Source organism: Argopecten irradians, chromosome 3, assembly GCF_041381155.1.
Source record: "Argopecten irradians isolate NY chromosome 3, Ai_NY, whole genome shotgun sequence".
In the NCBI taxonomy this organism is placed as follows: Eukaryota; Metazoa; Mollusca; class Bivalvia; order Pectinida; family Pectinidae; genus Argopecten; species Argopecten irradians.
In genome coordinates, this window is record NC_091136.1 from 54,327,705 (window position 1) to 54,355,574 (window position 27,870).

At 37.4% G+C, this 27,870-nt stretch overlaps 1 protein-coding gene across 8 annotated transcripts in view; it reads left to right on the top strand.

Annotated features, from left to right (window-relative positions):
* The window catches only part of LOC138319092 (protein-cysteine N-palmitoyltransferase HHAT-like), a 43,332-nt gene that overhangs the window by 1,737 nt on the left and 13,725 nt on the right, over nt 1-27,870 (top strand). For 4 of the 8 annotated variants that reach the window (XM_069262010.1, XM_069262005.1, XM_069262002.1 and 1 more), the window contains exons 2-9: nt 19-205; nt 707-771; nt 982-1,092; nt 2,549-2,743; nt 3,061-3,321; nt 3,708-4,030; nt 7,790-7,825; nt 8,360-8,561. In XM_069262010.1, coding sequence (XP_069118111.1) covers nt 55-205; nt 707-771; nt 982-1,092; nt 2,549-2,743; nt 3,061-3,321; nt 3,708-4,030; nt 7,790-7,825; nt 8,360-8,561 — 1,344 coding nt within the window. In that variant the 5' untranslated portion in view covers nt 19-54. Of the gene's footprint in view, nt 1; nt 206-706; nt 772-981; nt 1,093-2,548; nt 2,744-3,060; nt 3,322-3,707; nt 4,031-7,789; nt 7,826-8,359; nt 8,562-27,870 lie in introns of all 8 variants that reach the window. The other 4 variants (XM_069262006.1, XM_069262007.1, XM_069262004.1 and 1 more) reach the window with 2 other exon arrangements.

The following is a 27,870-nucleotide window of genomic DNA, read 5'->3' on the forward strand; positions in this document are numbered from 1 at the left end:
GACCATTTGATTTTTTAGGATTGCCATTAAACACTCATTTACATAAAGATCACAATGGGAAAGAAGAAGAAAGTAATTAAAGAACCAAGCAAAGAGGACCATTCTGGAATTCCTACCCTGCCAGTATGGGAGCTAGGATTCTACCTTCTTGTCCATGTCAGTGTAGTGACTTATATATGTGCCTGTGTCTACTGGGCATCCATAGGTAAACTAGCTTTGTATCGATTGATTATTTATTTTATCTTGTGTCCTTATAATTGATAGATGATTCTATCTGGCACCTATATTGCTTACAGCTACACCTGTATTTGGTATCAATTTACTACATATGTGTATCCATAACTTGTTGATCCTGATGTGTCATCCATATAAAGAAGAACTTTCCATGAATTCATTGGTGAAATAACCTGATATCACCTGAAATCTATAAGTGTAGTCACCAGGAATCCATAAAAAATACTCGACAATCTATGTAGGAATGTTTACCATTGCATGTTAGTTTTGTGTGAATTTACCAGATGACATCTACAAAATATATGTTCGTGATTTTTTGTCTGACTTTTTAGGTCATCTGACCGAAGTTTTTGCAATGACTTAAGAATCATAGAGTTTATGTAATATATATATATATATATGCATTTTATTGCCTAAATTAGGTCTTTTTTATATGAGTTTTAATCTGACTAACCACTTTGTTTGTTTACAGAACATGATGGACTACTCAACATATTTGATTTTGAAGATGGATGGAAAATGATTGGAAGAGATAAGGTACATGTATACATTCTTGATCCAGAGATCAATGGTCCATAACTCATTAGGGAGTTTAGTTTTGTTGGACCTGTCCAGTCTTATTTAAATGAAGCTGATAGAAAAAAATATAATTATATGGAATTTTTTTCCATAGATACTCAACATATAGGTTTTCTTCATTTCAATAGTTAAATTTTACTGATATCTTTTTTATGTCATCTATTGTAGGATATCTCCAACTATGAGTGGCACTTTTTCTATGCATATTTCTGGAGAATTAGTCCTTGGTATGTTGGACACATGGCCTTGGCAAGAATCTGTGACTTAAACTTTTTACATGTAAGTTACCATTTATAATACTGTCTACCCATACAAGAAAGAGAGGTAATTTAGCTGTTCAAGACGGCGGTTTCTAGATCCCAAAACGACGTGGTTAAAGTAAGATTTACCGTCGATAAGTCACACCATCCAGTCAATTTAATGTCACAAAAATCACGTCAAATGATAGTCATAATCACCGGAACTAATTGATGTTAATTGTACTTTACCCAAATCGTTTTGGGATCTCGAAATCCCCATATTACATTGGCATATCAAATTACATTGGCATATCAATTATGAATGGTTTCAGTAAAATACATGTATGTACGGTTTTACTGCTGTCTGTAGCTGTTTAAAGTTTAATAAATGTTTATGTTAGCGACACTATCAAAATCAGTAATCTAACACCCCTTATGTAAGTTATAAAATGATAAATGATATATCTGCATCATTCCCCCAGCAGGCCAGCACAAATAAGCATTTTGTAATAATCCATGTTATGTTTCCCCCCAGTATAATCACCATTATGTTTCCCTCCCCAGTATAATCACTGTTATGTTTCCTCCCCAGTATAATCACTGTTATGTTTTCCTCCCCAGTATAATCACTGTTATGTTTTCCTCCCCAGTATAATCACTCTAATGTTCCCTCCCAAGTATAATCACTGTTATGTTTCCCTCCCCAGTATAATAACCATTATATTTTCCTCTCCAGTATAATCAATTATATTTTCCTCCTCAGTACAATCACTGTAATGTTTTCCTTTCCAGTGGAATCACTGTAATGTTCCCTCCTCAGTATAATCACAGTTACGTTTTCCTTCCCAGTATAATATACAAATATAGCCCTCTGTTGAGGGATTACATCTACAATTGTCTCCCTGGAAAGAGTTATTTTCTCGAGGGTGAACCCTGGAAAGAGTTATTTTCTCTAGGGCTTTGCCCTTGAGAAAATAACTCTTTAATTCCAGGGAGACCATTCTAGATGTATCCAGACACATAGGGACATAATTATTTCATTATACCGAACAAAATTAAAAGAAAAAACATCTCTGGTAAAAGAACTCATGAAGGTATTTCCCAACATTGCCAAATTTGTCGGGCTGCCAAAAATAAGCAACAGCATTGCCATTGGGTTGACGCTGCAGATGACATCAAGTTCTGGAGTTTCCAAGGGGTTACAATGTATTTCCTTTGCCTCCAAATTCCAGGGAGATATCTAACTTATTCAATGTCATGTGATTAAGTTGAAGTAATCCATTCAGAACATTTAACTGAAAGTGAGGTATAATTATCACTGGTATATTCCATGATATGTTTTCCTCCCCAGTATAATCACTATTATGTTTCCCTCCCCAGTATAAGCACTGTTATATTTCCCTCCCTGGTATAATCACCATTTTGTTTCCCTCCCCAGTATAAGCACTGTTTTATTTTCCTCCCTGGTATAATCACCATTATGTTTTCCTCCCCAGTATAAGAAGCCATTGCTGACAGCCTATTCCCTGGCTAGTCTATCCTTCCTGATGGGATGGCCTGTGATTACCCTGTTCCTGGGCCACTGTGCCCTCCTTTACACCACCTCCCTCCTCCAGTCCACCAGTGCTGTGTGGGTCGTTTCCATTGGTCTTCTCTCAACTCTCAACTTTGAACCTTTTGTGTCCTGGATGGTAAGTACTGGTTCTATCACCATTCACCATGTAAATCATGCATAAGACAAATGTAAAATCTTGCTCAAAGGATGACCTTCATTATTTGTCTTTGTTTGAATCACAATAAAATCTTTTTAGGACCTGTATAACAGATGTGTATACATGTAAAGTAAAGATTGTCATCTAAAATAAAATGTATAACGACAAATTTTGAATACTGTATCTCTTTTTTTATCCATATAAAGGGTCTTATTGAATGATGAATACCATGCATTAATTAAAAAAAATGTTTTGCAAACTCGCCAGTGACTAATCTGTTGTAATTGTGTTTTCAGAAAGCTTTAAATGCAAATGATATTGAAGGATACAAGATCTACTTACTGATGTTCACACTGGCCCTGCTACAGCTTAGATACACAAGCTTCTGTCTGGAGAAGGTCAAAAGGTCAAATACTACACAGACAAATAAAGAAGAAAGAGATGAGGTGTCACACATTTCATTTGGATACAGACCATTAGACATGTTGTTTTATGTATTCTACTTCCCATTGTTTTTCACTGGACCAATCATGTCTTTCACAGTGTTCTCATCTCAGGTGAGACAATTACACTTTTACATTGAATCTTAAACGACTGTAAAACATTTCACAAATTTCCCTGAAGTAGAATTCTTTGAAATTAATTACTGCAAAATACTTTGGACCACAAGCGCTAATATCACTATATGTTGCTTGATAACCATTCAGAGTCTTGGTAGTAGGCTTGTATTGCACTTGATAGGCCACTAATTTTGTTATAAAATGACATCAGTTTTCATTCAAGGCTGATGTCTTCAAACAACCCAGAGATGCATTGATGGGTCTGTAGTGTGCTAGTACAGTGCAGAGGTCTGCTTATATTAAGCTTAAATAAATAAATGACTATTAACTTTATGTTTTGAAATGCTGTATGATTGATTTGTTCTTATATGCTTATTTTCTAGTTGAGTCAGCCAAGGAAGCCCTGGACGTGGAAGAGAGTTACCTCTCTTGGTACAGACTTGTGTCGTATATTGCTGTGGGCCTTCGTCAATGAACTAATCTTACATTACTTCTACTTCAATGCTCTACAGCACAACTCTACTATAATGCAGGAGATCAATCTATGGACAATGGCTGGTATCGGATTCTGTAGTGGTCAATTCTTCATGACAAAGTACACAGTCATGTTTGGGTTCCCATCTATCGTGGCCAAAACCGATGACCTTGAACCTCCTAAAGGTCCAAAATGTATTTCCTATATATACCTGTACTCCGATATGTGGAAGTAAGTTAATATGATGTACATGTTCCTGATTAAGTGTGCTGGATCAGTACATTTTACCCCCTTTTCCTCTAGAGCACAATGTTACAACCTTATTCCTTAGGTTATTCCAATACCTAATGATTAAGGGGTTGGTGTAAACATTTGTAAATATCAGTAGAATTGCATGCTGTTATTTGTAAATACACATTGTCAAAGCAAGAAACTTTTATTATAAACCATGTTTTATTTCCAGTTCAAGAACATAAAAGTAAGATTGTAATGTAAAAAAATAGATAGATGGAAAAAAGTCACATTGATTTATTTATTACATACTTCAAACATAGTATTATATTTGTTATTTGTATGGGAGAAATGTGTCTTCAAATTATTTTTGTGTTGTTTCTTAATGCTAAGTTTCTGTTTTGGGAGACTGTGGTATGTTTGTGTTGTGTGTCTCTATCTGATTGGTTGATTGTGATAAGTCACTGAGTAGCACAACCTACTTGGTCACAAGCTGTATTTTATTGGCAATAAACCTCTGCCCAGCAATAAGCCCCCTTCTCTATTGTCTATAATACTGTTTGCTTCAAATATTGATATCCAGCAGTTGTTCCACAAATCAAATGCTGCATAACCCAGCAAGATAAAATGTCTCAGTCCAGGAACTAAACCCAAAGCCTGGCTTACTTAATTAGTAAAATCTCAGTCTGGTTAATTGAACTTCCTACTTGTGCTATAGGTTCACCTAGTGGATGATAAGGTGGTGTATCCACCTAGTGGGTGATAAGGTGGTTATCCACCTAGTGGGTGATAAGGTGGTGTATCCACCTAGTGGGAGATCAGGTGGTGTATCCACCTAGTGGGTGATAAGGTGGTGTATCCACCTAGTGGGTGATCAGGTGGTGTATCCACCTAGTGGGTGATCAGGTGTGTATCCACCTAGTGGGTGATAAGGTGGTGTATCCACCTAGTGGGTGATAAGGTGGTGTATCCACCTAGTGTATGAAAGTGGTGATCATAGTGGTGTATCCACCTAGTGGGAGATCAGGTGGTGCATCCACTAGTGGGTGATCAGGTGGTGCATCCACCTAGTGGGTGATCAGGTGTGATGTGCATCCACCTAGTGGGTGATCAGGTGGTGATCCACCTAGTGGGTGATCAGGTGGTGTATCCACCTAGTGGGTGATCAGGTGGTGTATCCACCTAGTGGGTGATCAGGTGGTGTATCCACCTAGTGGGTGATCAGGTGGTGTATCCACCTAGTGGGTGATCAGGTGGTGTATCCACCTAGTGGGATCAGGTGTGTATCCACCTAGTGGGTGATCAGGTGGTGTATCCACCTAGTGGGTGATCAGGTGGTGTATCCACCTAGTGGGAGATAGGTGGTGTATCCACCTAGTGGTGATAAGGTGGTGTATCCACCTAGTGGTGATAGGTGGTGTATCCACTATGGGGTGATAGGTGGTGTATCCACCTAGTGGTGATCAGGTGGTGTATCCACCTAGTGGTGATGTGATCAGGTGGTGTATCCACCTAGTGGGTGATCAGGTGGTGTATCCACCTAGTGGGTGATCAGGTGGTGTATCCACCTAGTGGGTGATCAGGTGGTGTATCCACCTAGTGGGTGATCAGGTGGTGTATCCACCTAGTGGGTGATCAGGTGGTGTATCCACCTAGTGTGTGATCAGGTGGTGTATCCACCTAGTGGGTGATCAGGTGGTGTATCCACCTAGTGGGTGATCAGGTGGTGTATCCACCTAGTGGGTGATCAGGTGGTGTATCCACCTAGTGGGTGATCAGGTGGTGTATCCACCTAGTGGGTGATAAGGTGGTGTATCCACCTAGTGGGTGATCAGGTGGTGTATCCACCTAGTTGGTGATCAGGTGGTGTATCCACCTAGTGGGTGATCAGGTGGTGCATCCACCTAGTGGGTGATCAGGTGGTGAATCCACCTAGTAGGAGATCAGGTGGTGTATCCACCTAGTGGGTGATCATGTGGTGCATCCACCTAGTGGGTGATCAGGTGGTGTATCCACCTAGTGGGTGATCAGGTGGTGTATCCACCTAGTGGGTGATCAGGTGGTGTATCCACCTAGTGGGTGATCAGGTGGTGTATCCACCTAGTGGGTGATCAGGTGGTGTATCCACCTAGTGGGTGATCAGGTGGTGTATCCACCTAGTGGGTGATCATGTGGTGCATCCACCTAGTGGGTGATCAGGTGGTGTATCCACCTAGTGGGTGATCAGGTGGTGTATCCACCTAGTGGGTGATCAGGTGGTGTATCCACCTAGTTGGTGATCAGGTGGTGTATCCACCTAGTGGGAGATCAGGTGGTGTATCCACCTAGTGGGTGATCAGGTGGTGTGTGATATCCACCTATTGGGTGATCAGGTGGTGCATCCACCTAGTGGGTGATCAGGTGGTGCATCCACCTAGTGGGTGATCAGGTGGGTATCCACCTAGTGTGAGATCAGGTGGTGTATCCACCTATTGGGTGATCATGTGGTGCATCCACCTAGTGGGTGATCAGGTGGTGTATCCACCTAGTGGGTGATCAGGTGGTGGTATATCCACCTAGTGGGTGATCAGGTGGTGTATCCACCTAGATTTTGGGTGAATCGGAAAAACAAGATGGCCGCCAGGCAGCAATCTTTGATTTTGGCAGTTGAAGTTTGTTATCGATATTTCTTAAGAACTACTGAAGGGATTTTGTTCAAACTTCACATGGAGGGTACCCTTGGTCCCTAGTTGTGCCATACAGATTTTGGAGGTTGATCGGAAAAAACAAGATGGCCACCATGGCAGCCATCTTTGATTTTGGCAGTTGAAGTTTTTTATCGATATTTCTTGAGAACTACTGAGGGAATTTTGTTCAAACTTCACATGGAGGTTACCCTTGGTCCCTATTTGTGCCATACAGATTTTGAGGCTGATAGGAAAAACAAGATGGCCGCCTGGCGGCCATCTTGGATTTTGATAGTTTAGGTTTGATATCCCTATTTCTCAAAAAGTGCTGAAGGGATCTTTCTCAAATTTAATATGTAGGTTCCTCTAGGGCCCTTGTTGTGCATATTGCTTTTTTGGACCAATCGGTGAACAAGATGGCCGCCAAGGAGTCATCTTGGATTTTGATAGTTGAAGTTTGTTACCGCTATTTCTCAAAAGGTACCGAAGCGATCTGTCTCAAATTTTATATGTACCGTAGTATGTTTGAAAAAGTTTAAAAAGTAGAGAAAAGATCCATCTTTCCTTTGTCAAATATAGATAATTCTTTGGTGGGCGCCAAGATCCCTCTGGGATCTCTTGTCAACAACTTCAAATGTAAATGCAAGTTTGTAAATATGTATTAGGAGACAGGTTACTGTGCTTTACTATGGGTCTCTATGACATCAGAATTAAATAATGCTGTTGGCTGAATGTTCCCTTAATTTGGGATTTGAAGTAATCATCATCATTGTATGAATTAAATTGATGAATGTGTCTGATTAATTGTTGGATTCCCTGATGAAGGTGGTGTTATCTAATTCTGTTCTACAAATAGACAATACATACCACGTCTACAATGTTACCTACATTTAATGTGATTGATCATACCTTATCGTATGATAATGGATAATCATATATCTAGGCTGACAGTTTTACATCAAGTTGTTATACATATATAACTCTGTAGTGCTGGTGATGTAGATTTATTGATTAAAAAGTTATCTTTGTTGTCTATTCATTTATTAGTTTCATTCTAGGAAAAAAGGTTTTAATATATCGGTTTTCCTTTCAGATATTTTGACCGTGGAATGTATGATTTCATGAAAAGGTAAATCGAAATAGCTTATTTTTAACATTAGTACAAGAAAAAGAAAAAAGTCATCAACAAAATTAGTGTTTTGTTAAACCTTAGGTTTATAAATGTCTTGCACAAGAACTGAAATCATGCATCACTTCAATAGTTTACTTTTCCTGCAGTAAAAGTCTGACAGGATATATTGGAGAATGCCAGTTTTAACCTACCTAATTATATACGTCATTCTTAAGATCTGATGAGGTCACTGGGTTCTATGATTATACACATGTATTGATAAAGGTGATTGTTGCCATGTTATATTTATGCCAGTTTAAATTTTACAAAAAGGGTCTACCTGATGGTTCCCCCACTGAAGTATCTATATTGTGACAGAATTTACAAATCTCTTGCCTAAAATGACAAGTGAATATGCTAAATCAATCAACAGCTGAATAAATGAATGTTCAGAATGTATTCAATTATCCAAATGACAAAATGTATACGTTAAATATATTCAAATAAAATGATATGATTGTGATTTACAGAAGGTTTCTCCTCCACTTACAGATATATCTACGTACCACTAGGAGGATCACGCGGAGGTATAACGCGCCAGTTCCTAGGGTCAGTCCTATGTTTCTCGTTTGTGTACTATTGGCACGGGTCAGAGTACTACGCCTTCCTATGGACCGTGTTCAACTTTATAGGGGTCACTGTAGAGGCCATAGGAGCAAAACTGATGACATTACAAAAGGTCAAGGATATTCAGGTAGGTCAGGATATACATGGAGTTCCGGTAAGCCACCTTTCTTTTGCTGCAATTAAGTTTTTGTTTAAAAAAAAAAATGGAAATTATCTTCTGAGGAATAAGGATTGAAATGAAATTCCTTCAATATAAGTAAGGTTAGGGTACATGTAAAAGGTTAATTCGGATATGAGGATTTAAATAAATTTCCTTCAATATAAGTAAGGTTTGGGTTCATGTAGATGTTAACTCAGAAAAGAGAATTGAACTGAAATACCTTAAATTTAAGTAAGGTTAGGATTCATGTAGATATTAATTGAGATATGAAAATGTCTGACAATTGAATTGGATTGCCAAATTTGCTTAAATAATTTTCATACAATATTTATTAAGATGTGTTACAGTAAGACATTACAAATAGAGTCTTCCTTGTCATTATAATCCAGTCATGAAATTAAAGGAGGATCATTAAGTGTTACTTCAGTTCTGGTGCATTCTGTCCTGGTGCATTCTGGTGCATTCTGTCCTGGTGCATTCTGTCCTGGTGCATTCTGTCCTGGTGCATTCTGTCCTTGTGCATTCTGTTCTTGTGCATTCTGTCCTGGTGCATTCTGTCCTGGTGCATTCTGTCCTGGTGCATTCTGTCCTGGTGCATTCTGTCCTGGTGCATTCTGTCCTGGTGCATTCTGTCCTTGTGCATTCTGTCCTGGTGCATTCTGTCCTGGTGCATTCTGTCCTGGTGCATTCTGTCCTGGTGTCCTGGTGCATTCTGTCCTGGTGCATTCTGTCCTGGTGCATTCTGTCCTGGTGCATTCTGTCCTGGTGCATTCTGTCCTGGTGCATTCTTTCCTTGTGCATTCTGTCCTGGTGCATTCTGTCCTGGTGCATTCTGTCCTGGTGCATTCTGTCCTGGTGCATTCTGGTGCATTCTGTCCTGGTGCATTCTGTCCTGGTGCATTCTTCCTGGTGCATTCTGTCCTGGTGCATTCTGTCCTGGTGCATTCTGTCCTGGTGCATTCTGTCCTGGTGCATTCTGTCCTGGTGCATTCTGTCCTTGTGCATTCTGTCCTGGTGCATTCTTCTGTGCATTTTCCTTGTGCATTCTGTCCTGGTGCATTCTGTCCTTGTGCATTCTGTCCTGGTGCATTCTGTCCTTGTGCATTCTGTCCTGGTGCATTCTGTCCTTGTGCATTCTGTCCTGGTGCATTCTGTCCTTGTGCATTCTGTCCTGGTGCATTCTGTCCTTGTGCATTCTGTCCTGGTGCATTCTGTCCTTGTGCATTCTGTCCTGGTGCATTCTGTCTGTGCATTCTGTCCTGGTGCATTCTGTCCTGGTGCATTCTGTCCTGGTGCATTCTTCTGGTGCATTCTTTCCTGGTGCATTCTGTCCTGGTGCATTCTGTGCATTCTGTCTGGTGCATTCTGTCCTGGTGCATTCTGTCCTGGTGCATTCTTTCCTTGTGCATTCTGTCCTGGTGCATTCTGTCCTGGTGCATTCTGTCCTGGTGCATTCTGTCCTGGTGCATTCTGTCCTGGTGCATTCTTTCCTTGTGCATTCTGTCCTTGTGCATTCTATCCTTGTGCAATCTGTTCAGGTTTCATACAAAGGATTTATGTTTTACAGACATCTTATTTCTAGAAAGAGATAAAGATATTGAATCCATACGTCAGTTTTTAATACAACGCGACTAGCGTTTGTATTAATGCTATCCGGTTTACTATTGATGTGTAGGACTGAGTAGGACTTGCCCAAAAATGACATCTAGTGGTGACCTCTTGAACCATTTCATTCTAAACATCCATTCATAAATTCCCTATTCATTGAATAATATTCCTTTGGACCAATCAGTAGTCATGGGAAGACTGCCTTCTGATTGGTAGAACACACAGAGTGTGTATAGAATACACAGAGTGTTATAATACACAGCCCATCTAGGTCAACTGTTGCCTGCTGGTGACTCTTCTGTCCAACCTACATGATCTCTGTTAATGATAATTCAAATTGGACTTACTATCTTAGGCTTATAGACATAAGAGTTTTAAAGTAAACTAATCATATACCCTTTTTGTGTACTTTAAAATAATGTTTTTAAATGAATGTTAAACACAGATCTGAGGTAAAGGCTGCCCTCATATGTGCATGGTTTTACCAAAATAAGTGTATGTGCAACATAAGAAACAAGAGTATATTAAGGATAAAAACTCATTTTATTGAAGACTTTTGTTTTCTTTGTAATTTTCATGTAGGAACTTTAATTAAGAAAAATGTCAAACAAAACATATGTATTTTCTGTGATCAGTTGAATGTTAAAGTCTTTATAATATGTTTTATATATTTTGATTTTGAAATTCATTTGATTTTTAGCCCACAAACATCCTTGGGTGAAGGGGAACAGAACTTGTATAAATTTTGGCTCTGAACCCCCAGGGGGAGGAGGGGCGGGGCCCAATAGGGGAATTAGAGGTAAATCCTATAAATCGCTACTTGTCCTAGAGTTCTGCATGGATTGTAACCAAATTTGGCCACATTCATCCTTGGGTGAAGGGGAACAGAACTTGTATAAATTTTGGCTCTGACCCTCGGGGGTAGGACAGGCCGGGCTCAATATGGGAAATAGAGGTTAATCCTATAAATCACTACTTGTCCTAGAGTTAGATCTGCATGGATTGCAACCAAATTTGGCCAGGATTGAAACCAAATTTGGCCACAAACATCCTTGGAGGAAAGGGAACAGAACTTGTATTAAATTTGGCTCCGATCTCTGGGGGCAGCAGGGGTGGGGCCCTAAAAGGAAATTTGATGTAAATATTCAAATTCCTTCAGAAAAGAAACAATGAACCTGTATTCAGAACATAACTTGGCATTACAAACCAGGTGAGTGATACAGGCCCTCTGGGCCTCTTGTTCTGTTTCTGCTGCGTTGTATATGCGGTACTTTGAGTACTTTGATTAAAGCAGATGTAATTTGGATGGTGTTATTTCTAACTCAAAGTAAAGTACATATTGTTTGTTCTCAGTCGAAGTGGCAGATATGTAGAATATAATTTGATTGTTTGTTGTAGAAGTATTCCTTCAAACTCTACTTCAATTTGTGTGTGCAGTTTGTTGGTACATTTAATCACCTGTAAGAATTTAGAACTGATATTTGGTATTTATTCTATCCTCAAGGGGATTCTACTGTTTTGTAGGTTGTCTGATCAGAAGAAATGTTAAAATCAATAGATTTTAATAAGAATCATATTATTGCGTTACAAAATTAGCAAAGTTTATAGGCAAAAACTTGAAACTTTCCACCTTCTTTCTGAATAGAAAGTCTAAAATTGGTACTAGCATCACAATTACCTATATTGCTGGGCTTTTAATGAAGAACCATGTTGATCTGAAGCACAGTAGTTTACATTTCAATTTGTGTAAATATCTTAATTGCTGTGAGCTGCTCTTGATTGCTGTTTGAAGGTTGTTTGTGTATTGCCAGTAATAACAGCTGCCTTGCTGTTTACCTGTAGGTTACCCTATTGCAGATGAAATTGATATGAAATTTGTAAATAATATATACACAACTAAGCACTGCTTTTCAATTCCTTTTCTATACTGGTATTATACATGTACTTGTCACATTTCAAGACAGTGTGACATGCACTTTACTGTCATTATACATGTACTTGTCACATGTTAAGACAGTGTGACATGCACTTTACTATCATTATACATGTACTTGTCACATTTAAGACAGTGTGACATGCACTTTACTATCATTATACATGTACTTGTCACATGTTAAGACAAGTGTGTCATGCAATTTACTCATTATACATGTACTTGTCACATTTCAAGACAGTGTGACATGCACTTTACTATCATTATACATGTACTTGTCACATGTTAAGACAATGTGTCATGCAATTTACTGTCATTATACATGTACTTGTCACATTTCAAGACAGTGTGACATGCACTTTACTGTCATTATACATGTACTTGTCACATTTTAAGACAATGTGTCATGCACTTTACTGTCATTATACATGTACTTGTCACATTTCAAGACAGTGTGACATGCACTTTACTATCATTATACATGTACTTGTCACATTTCAAGACAGTGTGACATGCACTTTACTATCATTATACATGTACTTGTCACATTTTAAGACAGTGTGTCATGCACTTTACTGTCATTATACATGTACTTGTCACATTTCAAGACAGTGTGACATGCACTTTACTGTCATTATACATGTACTTGTCACATGTTAAGACAGTGTGACATGCACTTTACTATCATTATACATGTACTTGTCACATGTTAAGACAGTGTGTCATGCACTTTACTATCATTATACATGTACTTGTCACATAATAAGACAGTGTGTCATGCACTTTACTGTCATTATACATGTACTTGTCACATGTTAAGACAGTGTGACATGCACTTTACTATCATTATACATGTACTTGTCACATGTTAAGACAGTGTGTCATGCACTTTACTGTCATTATACATGTACTTGTCACATTTCAAGACAGTGTGACATGCACTTTACTGTCATTATACATGTACTTGTCACATGTTAAGACAGTGTGACATGCACTTTACTGTCATTATACATGTACTTGTCACATGTTAAGACAGTGTGACATGCACTTTACTGTCATTATACATGTACTTGTCACATTTCAAGACAATGTGACATGCACTTTACTGTCATTATACATGTACTTGTCACATGTTAAGACAGTGTGTCATGCACTTTACTATCATTATACATGTACTTGTCACATGTTAAGACAGTGTGTCATGCACTTTACTATCATTATACATGTACTTGTCACATGTTAAGACAGTGTGACATGCACTTTACTATCATTATACATGTACTTGTCACATTTTAAGACAGTGTGTCATGCACTTTACTATCATTATACATGTACTTGTCACATTTCAAGACAGTGTGACATGCACTTTACTATCATTATACATGTACTTGTCACATTTTAAGACAGTGTGTCATGCACTTTACTGTCATTATACATGTACTTGTCACATGTTAAGACAGTGTGACATGCACTTTACTATCATTATACATGTACTTGTCACATGTTAAGACAGTGTGTCATGCAATTAACTGTCATTATACATGTACTTGTCACATTTCAAGACAGTGTGACATGCACTTTACTATCATTATACATGTACTTGTCACATTTCAAGACAGTGTGTGACATGCACTTTACTATCATTATACATGTACTTGTCACATGTTAAGACAGTGTGTCATGCACTTTACTGTCATTATACATGTACTTGTCACATGTTAAGACAGTGTGACATGCACTTTACTATCATTATACATGTACTTGTCACATTTCAAGACAGTGTGACATGCACTTTACTATCATTATACATGTACTTGTCACATTTAAGACAGTGTGTCATGCACTTTACTGTCATTATACATGTACTTGTCACATTTCAAGACAGTGTGACATGCACTTTACTATCATTATACATGTACTTGTCACATTTTAAGACAGTGTCATGCACTTTACTGTCATTATACATGTACTTGTCACATTTCAAGACAGTGTGACATGCACTTTACTATCATTATACATGTACTTGTCACATGTTTAAGACAATGTGTCATGCACTTTACTGTCATTATACATGTACTTGTCACATGTTAAGACAGTGTGTCATGCACTTTACTGTCATTATACATGTACTTGTCACATTTCAAGACAGTGTGACATGCACTTTACTATCATTATACATGTACTTGTCACATGTTAAGACAGTGTGACATGATCATTATACATGTACTTGTCACATGTTAAGACACATTTACTATCATTATACATGTACTTGTCACATGTTAAGACAGTGTGACATGCACTTTACTATCATTATACATGTACTTGTCACATGTTTAAGACAGTGTGACATGTCATTATACATGTCACATTTTACATGCACTTTATCATTATACATGTACTTGTCACATGTTAAGACAGTGTGACATGCACTTTACTATCATTATACATGTACTTGTCACATGTTAAGACAGTGTGACATGCACTTTACTGTCATTATACATGTACTTGTCACATGTTAAGACAGTGTGACATGCACTTTACTATCATTATACATGTACTTGTCACATGTTAAGACAGTGTGACATGCACTTTACTGTCATTATACATGTACTTGTCACATTTAAGACAGTGTGACATGCACTTTACTGTCATTATACATGTACTTGTCACATGTTAAGACAGTGTGTCATGCACTTCACTGTCATTATACATGTACTTGTCACATTTCAAGACAGTGTGACATGCACTTTACTATCATTATACATGTACTTGTCACATTTCAAGACAGTGTGACATGCACTTTACTGTCATTATACATGTACTTGTCACATGTTAAGACAGTGTGTCATGCACTTTACTATCATTATACATGTACTTGTCACATTTCAAGACAGTGTGACATGCACTTTACTGTCATTATACATGTACTTGTCACATTTCAAGACAGTGTGACATGCACTTTACTGTCATTATACATGTACTTGTCACATGTTAAGACAGTGTGACATGCACTTTACTGTCATTATACATGTACTTGTCACATTTCAAGACAGTGTGACATGCACTTTACTGTCATTATACATGTACTTGTCACATGTTAAGACAGTGTGACATGCACTTTACTATCATTATACATGTACTTGTCACATTTCAAGACAGTGTGACATGCACTTTACTGTCATTATACATGTACTTGTCACATGTTAAGACAGTGTGACATGCACTTTACTGTCATTATACATGTACTTGTCACATGTTAAGACAGTGTGACATGCACTTTACTGTCATTATACATGTACTTGTCACATTTCAAGACAGTGTGACATGCACTTTACTGTCATTATACATGTACTTGTCACATGTTAAGACAGTGTGACATGCACTTTACTGTCATTATACATGTACTTGTCACATTTAAGACAGTGTGTCATGCACTTTACTGTCATTATACATGTACTTGTCACATTTCAAGACAGTGTGACATGCACTTTACTATCATTATACATGTACTTGTCACATTTCAAGACAGTGTGACATGCACTTTACTATCATTATACATGTACTTGTCACATGTTAAGACAGTGTGACATGCACTTTACTGTCATTATACATGTACTTGTCACATGTTAAGACAGTGTGACATGCACTTTACTGTCATTATACATGTACTTGTCACATTTCAAGACAGTGTGACATGCACTTTACTATCATTATACATGTACTTGTCACATGTTAAGACAGTGTGACATGCACTTTACTGTCATTATACATGTACTTGTCACATGTTAAGACAGTGTGTCATGCACTTTACTGTCATTATACATGTACTTGTCACATGTTAAGACAGTGTGACATGCACTTTACTGTCATTATACATGTACTTGTCACATGTTAAGACAGTGTGACATGCACTTTACTATCATTATACATGTACTTGTCACATTTTAAGACAGTGTGACATGCACTTTACTATCATTATACATGTACTTGTCACATTTTAAGACAGTGTGTCATGCACTTTACTGTCATTATACATGTACTTGTCACATTTAAGACAGTGTGACATGCACTTTACTATCATTATACATGTACTTGTCACATTTTAAGACAGTGTGTCATGCACTTTACTGTCATTATACATGTACTTGTCACATGTCAAGACAGTGTGACATGCACTTTACTATCATTATACATGTACTTGTCACATTTTAAGACAGTGTGACATGCACTTTACTGTCATTATACATGTACTTGTCACATTTCAAGACAGTGTGACATGCACTTTACTATCATTATACATGTACTTGTCACATTTTAAGACAAGTGTGTCATGCACTTTACTGTCATTATACATGTACTTGTCACATTTCAAGACAGTGTGACATGCACTTTACTGTCATTATACATGTACTTGTCACATTTCAAGACAGTGTGACATGCACTTTACTGTCATTATACATGTACTTGTCACATGTTAAGACATGTGTGACATGCACTTTACTGTCATTATACATGTACTTGTCACATTTCAAGACAGTGTGACATGCACTTTACTATCATTATACATGTACTTGTCACATGTTAAGACAGTGTGACATGCACTTTACTGTCATTATACATGTACTTGTCACATTTCAAGACAGTGTGACATGCACTTTACTATCATTATACATGTACTTGTCACATTTCAAGACAGTGTGTCATGCACTTTACTGTCATTATACATGTACTTGTCACATGTTAAGACAGTGTGACATGCACTTTACTGTCATTATACATGTACTTGTCACATGTTAAGACAGTGTGACATGCACTTTACTGTCATTATACATGTACTTGTCACATGTTAAGACAGTGTGACATGCACTTTACTGTCATTATACATGTACTTGTCACATTTTAAGACAGTGTGACATGCACTTTACTATCATTATACATGTACTTGTCACATTTTAAGACAGTGTGACATGCACTTTACTGTCATTATACATGTACTTGTCACATTTCAAGACAGTGTGACATGCACTTTACTATCATTATACATGTACTTGTCACATGTTAAGACAGTGTGACATGCACTTTACTGTCATTATACATGTACTTGTCACATTTTAAGACAGTGTGACATGCACTTTACTGTCATTATACATGTACTTGTCACATGTTAAGACAGTGTGACATGCACTTTACTATCATTATACATGTACTTGTCACATGTTAAGACAGTGTGACATGCACTTTACTATCATTATACATGTACTTGTCACATGTTAAGACAGTGTGACATGCACTTTACTATCATTATACATGTACTTGTCACATTTCAAGACAGTGTGACATGCACTTTTACTGTCATTATACATGTACTTGTCACATTTTAAGACAGTGTGACATGCACTTTACTATCATTATACATGTACTTGTCACATTTCAAGACAGTGTGACATGCACTTTACTGTCATTATACATGTACTTGTCACATGTTAAGACAGTGTGACATGCACTTTACTGTCATTATACATGTACTTGTCACATGTTAAGACAGTGTGACATGCACTTTACTGTCATTATACATGTACTTGTCACATTTTAAGACAGTGTGACATGCACTTTACTGTCATTATACATGTACTTGTCACATTTCAAGACAGTGTGACATGCACTTTACTGTCATTATACATGTACTTGTCACATGTTAAGACAGTGTGACATGCACTTTAACTGTCATTATACATGTACTTGTCACATTTCAAGACAGTGTGACATGCACTTTACTATCATTATACATGTACTTGTCACATGTTAAGACAGTGTGTCATGCAATTAACTGTCATTATACATGTACTTGTCACATTTCAAGACAGTGTGACATGCACTTTACTGTCATTATACATGTACTTGTCACATGTTAAGACAGTGTGTCATGCACTTTACTGTCATTATACATGTACTTGTCACATTTCAAGACAGTGTGACATGCACTTTACTATCATTATACATGTACTTGTCACATGTTAAGACAGTGTGTCATGCACTTTACTGTCATTATACATGTACTTGTCACATTTCAAGACAGTGTGACATGCACTTTACTGTCATTATACATGTACTTGTCACATGTTAAGACAGTGTGTCATGCAATTCACTGTCATTATACATGTACCTGTCATATTTTAAAGCAGTGTGTCATGCACTTAACTATCATTATACATGTAATTGTCATATTCCCCTACTTGTTTGTCCGTCTGTCTGTCCTTCCGTCCGTCCATTCCTTAACAATTCTTGTTACCTCTTTTTCTCGGAAAGTGCTAAAGGGATCTTTTTCAAATTTCATGTGCAGGTTCCCTTAGGGCCCTAGTTGTGCATATTGCATTTTGGGACCGATCAGTCAACAAGATGGCCACTAGGCTGCCAGCTTGGATTTTGACAATTTCATATGCAGGTTCCCCTAGGTTCCTAGTTGTGGAATTGCATTTTGGGACCAATCGGTGAATAAGATGGGCGCCAGGCAGCCATCTTTGATTTTGATGGTTAAAGTTTGTAAACGCTATTTCTCAAAAAGTGCGAAAGGGATCGTTCTCAAATTTCATCTCAGGTTCCCCTAGGTCACTAGTTGTGCATATTGCATTTTCAGACGGATCGGTGAAAAATGTAGCAGACAGGCTGCCATCTTTGATTTTGATAATTGTTACAGCTATTTCTCAGAAAGTACTGAAAGGATCTGTCTCAAATTTCATGTGCAGGTTCCCCTGCGTTCCTCGTTGTGCATATTGCATTTTGGGGTCGATCAGTCAACAAGATCATCTTTGATAATTGAAATTTGCAACCGCTATTTCTCAGAAAGTGCTGAAGCAATCTATCTCAAATTGTATATACATGTAGGTTTCCCTTTGTGCATAATGCATGTTTGGACCAATCTGTGAACAAGATGGCTGACAGACCGCCATCTTGGATTTTGATAATTGAAGTTTGTTACAGCTATTTCTCAGAAAGTATTTAAGGGATCTATCTCAAATTTCATATTTAGGTTCCCCTCGGACCTTTGTTGTGCATATTGCATTTTGGGACCAATCGATGAACAAGATGGCTGACAGGTAGCCATTTTTGATTTTGACAATTGAGGTTTGTTACTGCGATATATCTCAGTAAGTAATGAAAGGATCTTTCTCAAATTTTATATGAAGTTTGTAGTAAAAGTTTGAAAAGCAGAGAAAAGATTCATATTTCCATTGTCAGGTGTTGATCATTCTTTGGTGGGCTCCAAGATCCCTCTGGGATCTCTTGATTGTCTTTGAAAAGACATTGATATAATTGATAATTTGGTAATTAATAAAGAATTATAAAAAATGATACTCAGATTCTGAACGATTTCATTGGTGTTGAAATTGTTATTTCAGAAATAATTTAGATATAAAATTTAATACAGTTATCTCAGGAAAATGAGTTATTAAACTTATCGTTCTTGAAAAACTTTAAATATCATAAAATAAATACGGTATACCGTAAATAATAAATATTTTGTTAAAACTCTGAAATTCAACACTGCACACTTTGTATACTAAATTCAATATTTAAATGAAAAACCAATTTCTTTATTCCTTTGTTTGAGTCCTTCATTCAAAGCATCTATAAGTGGCCTTGGTACTTTGATTCTCAGAAAGTACTGAAGTGATCTGTCTCAAATTTTATATGTAAATTCCCTTAGAACCTTAGTTGTGCATATTGCATATTCAGACTGATCGGTTAAAAAGATGGCTGACTGGTAGCCATCTTGTTTTTTGATAGTTTTCATTTCAAAATATTTTTATTAAATCATTTGATTTAATAGGATTGGGCAGCAGGCTATGCCCATAAGCCCTCTCCCTGTGGATACATACATGTACATCTCAAAATCATATAATTACGAATATATGTAATTTTACAGACAATATTGAAATTAGATATATATTTAGGATACACTTGTAAATAATACTATGATAACCTTCTGATAATGAGCAGTTATAAAAAAGCATGTTAAGTATATATATATATATGTGTGTATACCTATGTTTTTGTTTATAGTTAAAATGTGGATACTGTATAGCCAGATAATTATAAGTTGAAATTTTTAATGGATTCATTTCAGTTCAATGTATACTTGTTTTTTGATAATTGAAGTTGTTACTGTTATATATCTCAGAAAGTACTCAAAGGATCTTTCTCAAATTTTATAAGTAGTAATATGTAGTAAAAGTTTGAAAAGCAGAGAAAAGATCCATCTTTCCTTTGTCAGACATAGATCATTCTTTGATGGGCGCCAAGATCCCTCTGGGATCTCTTGTAAGACAGTGTTCATGTAAGACAATACTGTCATCATACTTGTCACACCTGAAATTTCATTTTTGTCTTTTTTCTCTAATATGATACACAGAGGTTTTAATGAATCATTAAGAATTTTAATCAATATTCTTTGAGGTTCCTTGAACTTAAGCCATCAAATTTTCATGGTTATTATAACACACCCACACTATAAATGTAATTTTGTTGTGTCGTCTCCCACGGATGTAGGTCATTACCATCAGGACTTTCATTATACAATGGTTAAACGATCTATACTCCTCATTTTCACTCAGATATTGAAAACAAGAGACCAGAAATTAGAATATAATTCTTTCCTAACTGATATACAATGAGTTTTTATCAAGGATAAATGCTGGCATCAAATTCAGCTCACCTCAGACACTGAAAACATATTAAATAGAGATTAAAAACTAATTAGATGGTGATGGCCATAATACTCTGCTTGGTCGTATATAACATGCTATTATTATAAGACCCAGTCTTCATGGTAGTACATGTTTAGGTCAGATATCATATCTCTGGTTTCTAATCCATATTGAAATGTTTTATTATTATATCATCTGTAAGTAGAGTTTATGATATGTCAGTGTGTTGTGTGGAAACAATCTTTAATTGATGTGTCTCATTAATACGTACATGATGTGTAGTTATGATAGCATTGTGTAGTTGCTACTACAGCCTTCCAAAAACAAACTTGACAAATATAATTGTTAGACACAGATAGAGTTGTCCAGCCTTGAAGCATCCTTAAGGCACTTTCTCAATGGTGGCTCTATGGACTGAGCATTTGCCCTTTAAAAAATTAATTCTGATCCACATATAGTATAGCATGTAAAGATGGTATACTAAAAGCAGTTCCTTTTGTATGGCCATATTGAAATGTAACAGTTGTGGGATAATAAGATTAAAAAAAATGGAGAACATAATTAACACATGGAAAATGAGAAATTTGTCATTGGAAGGGAAAACTCTAATCATCAAATCACTTATTTGTTCTCAACTAACATATGAACTGGCGCAAAATACCATACCTGAAGAATTTCAGAAAAAAATAAACCAGTTAATATTTGAATTCTTGTGGGGATGTAAAACAAATAAGGTTGCAAAAGAAACTGTTTATCTACAAAAGAATCAAGGCGGATTGAATATGACTGATGTGGATATAATGATAACAATTAATAGAGTGAAACTTGTATACTAAATAATACATAGTGAAACCCAGTCCTGAAACATACTAGGAAAGTATTTTTTGCAAAGATATGACAAAATTTATGACATAAAATTTTTCTTGTGTAGATGTAGCAATACAAATAATTTAGAGTTAAATAAGATTCTGACAATTTATCAAGAAGGAATCTTTCACTGGCAGAAACTGTTAAAAGAAAGACAAATAAGCACGTCTGAAGATGTCCTTAATGAAAACTTATTTGGGAATAATAATTTACTATATAAAAACAGTCCCATTTTCTTTAAAAATTGGGCAAAGAGTGGAATAACAAAATTGGAACATATTTGGGATACAGAGCAAAACGACTTCATTTCATCGGAACAATTACTGGAAAAGTTAAAAACTAAAAATAACTGGATATCAGAATTTGCAAAAATCAGAAGGGCAATCCCTTCAGAATGGAAAACTTTACTGCGAAACAATAATGAAAATGATAATAAATTTCTCCAAATCTCAGATGACCTATTAGTTAAATATAAAATCAATCTTCTGATTTTAAACAAGCATTTTTATAAGTGTATTAAGTTGATAATTTTTAACAAAGGTAATGAAATAAAATCCATCAAAAAAATGGAATGAAAAATTTATTCTAAATTGGAATGCAACCTAGCTTTCTTTAAATGATAAAATAATCGATAGAAAAATCAAGGATTTTCAATGGAGAAGTTATCATAGAATTTTAACGACTGAGTATAAACTTAAATTAATGCAAAAATCAAATGGTCTATGTAATCTATGTAAGAATGAAGAAGAAACACAATATCACCTCTTTAGCAATTGTTTTTTCAATGAATCAATATGGAACAAAATGGAAAAATTAATTAACGATTCCATTGCAACAAGCAATATTAATGGACAAAACTATATCAATCTATACGAAAAAGAAAGAATTTTCGGAATCTGTAATTATGCGGATCATATAAATAAATGGTGTAATTTTGTAATATTCAACACCAAATGGCAAATTTGGAAAGCAAGGAATCTAAAGAAATTTGAAAATGAGGAACAAAACGCAGATTCTGTAGTGAACGAGATAAAAAAACAACTGAAACTTAAAGCAGATAATTTACTTACATGTACAAATATTATTAAAAATCCTGTAATCATTGTTTTAATAAAGGCCTTAAAATTACATCTAAATAGCAAGTTAAATATGGTCAATAACATATTTTACTTTTTTTTCTGTTAAATTTAAGAAGGTTGTATGTAAAATAATGAAGTGTGTGGTGAAATTGACAGAAAAACAGTCTATGGAATGAAAGACTAATGGATTATTGAATGACAGAACTCAGTACTACTATATGAGCGAAAGGGTGAGATTCCAAAATGTAATATTTATACAAATATTAATTAATATTGATACAAAATAGTAATTCATAAATTATGAGAGAATGAAATAAGAATGTTGCATATGTATCTGTATTTGCTGATTACTGAATAAAAATATATTTAGAAAGAAAAAAAAATGTAACAGTTGTCCTAGTGTTTGTTCAAAACGTTCAGATTTCTACTAAAATGTATCAGTTCCTAGTGTGTGTTCACAAAATTAAGATTCATTCTAAAATGTAGCTGTTCCTAATGTGTGTTCACAAGATTCAGATTCCTACTAAAATGTAGCAGTTCCTAGTGTGTGTTCAGACTCGTACTAAATTATAGCAGTTCCTAGTATGTTTTCACAACAGTCAGACTCCTACTAAAATATAGCAGTTCCTAGTGTGTGTTCACAACATTCAGACTTCTACTAAAATATAGCAGTTCCTAGTGTGTGTTCATAACATTAAGATTCATACTAAAATATAGCAATTTCTAGTGTGATGTCACAGTATCCAGACATTTACGCCGACTTCAGCGCAGCAGCTCCTAAAGTGTGAGCATTTGCAAATTATTGAACAGTGAGGACTCTTGCACAATTTATATATCACTCGAATGCAGCACTTAATAAAGATTTGTCATTTTCAAATTGGAAATTTGTATTTGTTTTCCGCCACAAATTTTAAAAATGAGACAATGTGGTTATTGGACTTGTCACTTAAAATTTATATGGCAAATATTACAATTTTTTTGTTAAAACGTGTGTTAGACGTAATCCTTGCTGAATGCCAGCAGATGGTGTTATTTAGTCCTGGCGAACATTGCAATGTACTCTGGTGTGATTATAAAATTATTGATTTTTGGTCGGCAATAAATAAATTGTCATTTCTCCGAAAAATTATGTATGTGAAATATTTATTACCATATGATTGGATTTGTAATTGCGAGACAAGATTTCCAAATTGAATGTGGAAGAATTTATTACGGATAGCAACTGTAAAGCTAGAGAAAGTACATTGAAGTTTAAGTCTTTCTGGTTGGTTGTTTTGATTGGTAATCAAATAAATTATTTTAGGATAACAATAAAATCTGACCGAAGTCTGTCGATCAAATCCAAAGTTTATAAAATGATGACTTGGTTGATCGGGTGATGAGTTGGTTGAGCGGATGATGAGTTGGGTGATCGTCTGATGAGTTGGTCGATTGGGTGATGAGTTTGGTGAACGGGTGATGAGTTGGTTGAACGGGTGATGAGTTTGGTGAACAGGTGATGAGTTGGTTGAACGGGTGATGAGTTAATCAGGTGATGAGTTGGTTGATCGGCCGATATGTTGGATGATTGGGTGATGAGTTGGTTGAACGGGTGATGAGTTGGGTGACCGTCTGATGAGTTGGGTGATCGTCTGATGAGTTGGATGATCAGGTGATGAGTTGGTTGATCCAGTGATGAGTTGGTTGATCGGATGATGAATTGGTTGAACGGGTGATGAGTTGGGTGAACGTATGATGAGTTGGTTGATCGGGTGATGAGTTTGGTGAAAGGGTGATGAGTTGGATGATCGGGTGATGAGTTGGATGATCAGGTGATGAGTTGGATGATCGGGTGATGAACTGGATGATCAGGTGATGAGTTGGGTGATCGTGTAATGAGTTGGGTGATCGTCTGATGAGCTGGTTGATCGGGTGATGAGTTGGTTGAACGGGTGATGAGTTGGTTGAACGGGTGATGAGTTGGTTGAACGGGTGATGAGTTTGATGAACGGGTGATGAGTTTGGTGATCGTCTGATGCGTTTGGTGAATGGGTGATGAGTTGGTTGATCGGGTATTGAGTTGGTTGAACAGGTTATGAGTTTGGTGACTGTCTGATGAGTTGGTTGATCGGGTGATGAGTTTGGTGAACGGGTGATTAGTTGGATGAACGGGTGATGAGTTGGTTGAACAGGTGAAGTGTTGGGTGATCGGTTGATGAGCTGATTGATCGGGTGATAAGTTTGTTGAACGGGTGATGAGTTGGTTGAACAGGTGATGAGTTGGTTGAACGGATGATGAGTTTGATGAAGAACGGGTGATGAGTTGGTTGAACAGGTGATGAGTTGGTTGAACGGATGATGAGTTTGATGAACGAAGATGAGTTTGGTGATCGTCTGATGAGTTTGGTGAACGGGTGATGAGTTGGTTGATCAGGTATTGAGTTGGTTGAACGGGTGATGAGTTTGGTGACCATCTGATGAGTTGGTTGATCGGGTGATGAGTTTGGTGAACGGGTGATGAGTTGGATGAACGGGTGATGAGTTGGTTGAACAGGTGAAGTGATGGGTGATTGGTTGATGAGTTGGGTGAAGGGATGATGAGTTGGTTGATCGGGTGATGAGTAGGGTGATCGGATGATGAGTTGGTTGATTGGTGATGAGTTGGTTGATGGGTGATGAGTTGGGTGATCGGATGATGAGTTGGTTGATCGTGTGATGAGTTAGGTGAACGGGTGATGAGGTGGGTGATCAGGTGATGAGTTGGGTGATTGGGTAATGAGTTGGGTGATCGGGTGATGAGTTAGGTGAACGGGTGATGAGTTGGGTGATCAGGTGATGAGTTGGGGGAATGGGTGATGAGTTGGTTGATCGGGTGATGAGTTGGTTGATCATCTGATGAGTTGGGTGATCGGGTGATGAGTTGGGTGATCGGATGATGAGTTAGGTGATCGGGTGACGAGTTGGGTGATCGGGTGATGAGTTAGGTGAACGGGTGAGGAGTTGGGAAATTTGGTGATGAGTTAGGTGAACGGGTGATGAGTTGGATGATCAGGTGATGAGTTGGGTGATCGGATGATGAGTTGGTTGATCGGGTGATGAGTTGGTTGATCGGGTGATGAGTTGGTTGATCATCTGATGAGTTGGGTGATCGGGTGATGATTTGGGTGATCGGATGATGAGTTAGGTGATCAGGTGATGAGTTGGGTGATCGGATGATGAGTTAGGTGATCGGATGATGAGTTGAGTGATCGGGTGATGAGTTAAGTGATCGGATGATGAGTTGGGTGATCGGGCGATGAGTTAGGTGAACGGGTGATGAGGTGGGTGATCGGGTGATGAGTTGGTTGATCATCTGATGAGTTGGGTGATTGGGTGATGAGTTGGATGATCGGATGATGAGTTAGGTGATCGGGTGATGAGTTGGGTGATCGGGTGATGAGTTGGGTGATCGGGTGATGAGTTAGGTGAACGGGTGATGAGGTGGGTGATCAGGTGATGAGTTGTTTGATCATCTGATGAGTTTGGTGATCTTGTGATGAGTTAGGTGAACGGGTGATGGGGTGGGTGATCAGGTGATGAGTTGGATGATCGGTTGATGAGTTGGGTGATCAGGTGATGATTTGGGGGAACGGGTGATGAGTTGGTTGATCGGGTGATGAGTTGGTAGATCATCTGATGAGTTGGGTGATCGGGTGATGAGTTGGGTGAACGGGTGATGAGTTGGGTGAACTGGTGATGTGTTAAGTGAACGGGTGATGAGTTGGGTGAATGGGTGATGAGTTTGGTTATCGTCTGATGAGTTTGGTGAACGGGTGATGAGTTGGTTGATCGGGTATTGAGTTGGTTGAACGGGTGATGAGTTTGTTGAACGGGTGATGAGTTTGATGAACGGGTGATGAGTTTGGTGATCGTCTGATGAGTTTGGTGAACAGGTGATGGGTTGGTTGATCGGGTATTGAGTTGGATGAACAGGTGATGAGTTTGGTGACCGTCTGATGAGTTGGTTGATCGGGTGATGAGTTTTGTGAATGGGTGATGAGTTGGATGAACGGGTGATGAGTTGGTTGAACAGGTGAAGTGTTGGGTGATTAGGTGGGTGATCAGGTGATGAGTTGGTTGATCATCTGATGAGTTGGGTGATCGGGTGATGAGTTAGGTGAATGGGTGATGAGGTGGGTGATCAGGTGATGAGTTGGATGATCGGTTGATGAGTTGGGTGATCAGGTGATGAGTTGGGGTAATGGGTGATGAGTTGGTTGATGGGTGATGAGTTGGTTGATCGGGTGATGAGTTGGTTGATCATCAGATGAGTTGGGTGATCGGGTGATGAGTTTGGTGAACGGGTGATGAGTTGGGTGAACTGGTGATGTGTTAGGTGAACGGGTGATGAGTTGGGTGAATGGGTGATGAGTGATTAAGAGAGGGGGTAGTGTAGTAGTTAAGCTATTCGCCTTTCGCCTGTCTCTCAGGAGTTCAATAGCTGGCACGGGCCTGTAAAGTTCAGGGGTCACCTGTCCAATCACATTGGTTTTCTCCAGGCACTTTTCTCCCACTCTAAGACCCCTTATGAGTTTATATCCTGCCATCGAAAGTAAATTGCAAATCATGTTTTATAATTGACATAAAAAAGATAAAGTTTATAGTTAGGAGTTATTAATACTGGTAGGTACTACAGGTACTGCTGCTATGTCTTTCTGCTGAAGTTTTACTTTATATCTCCCTTCTGCACTATACATCCATTAGTTTTCTGTGACCTAATCTTACTCTAACAAGGTCGACCTGAACTTATTCCCTATTTATCTTGTCATGTGGTCCTGTGAACTACTCCATTGTATGATTTACAATAATCATCAAATGCATATGTTCAATAGGCATCAATTCAAACTCAAATTTTCTATTCAGAACAATGGTATGCTTGAGAATAATCAATTATGGCATTCTAGTTTCTTGAAGAAAGTATACTTTGATGGGTTAAAGTTAACAAGTACATTGTGTTGATTCAATTATTATTTGTAGTGCAGTATGGTACTGAAAGTTCCCTATAGTTCCCTATTGGTTTGGAGAGCCTGGTGCCATTTTGAGGATCTTTATTACTGGTCCAAATT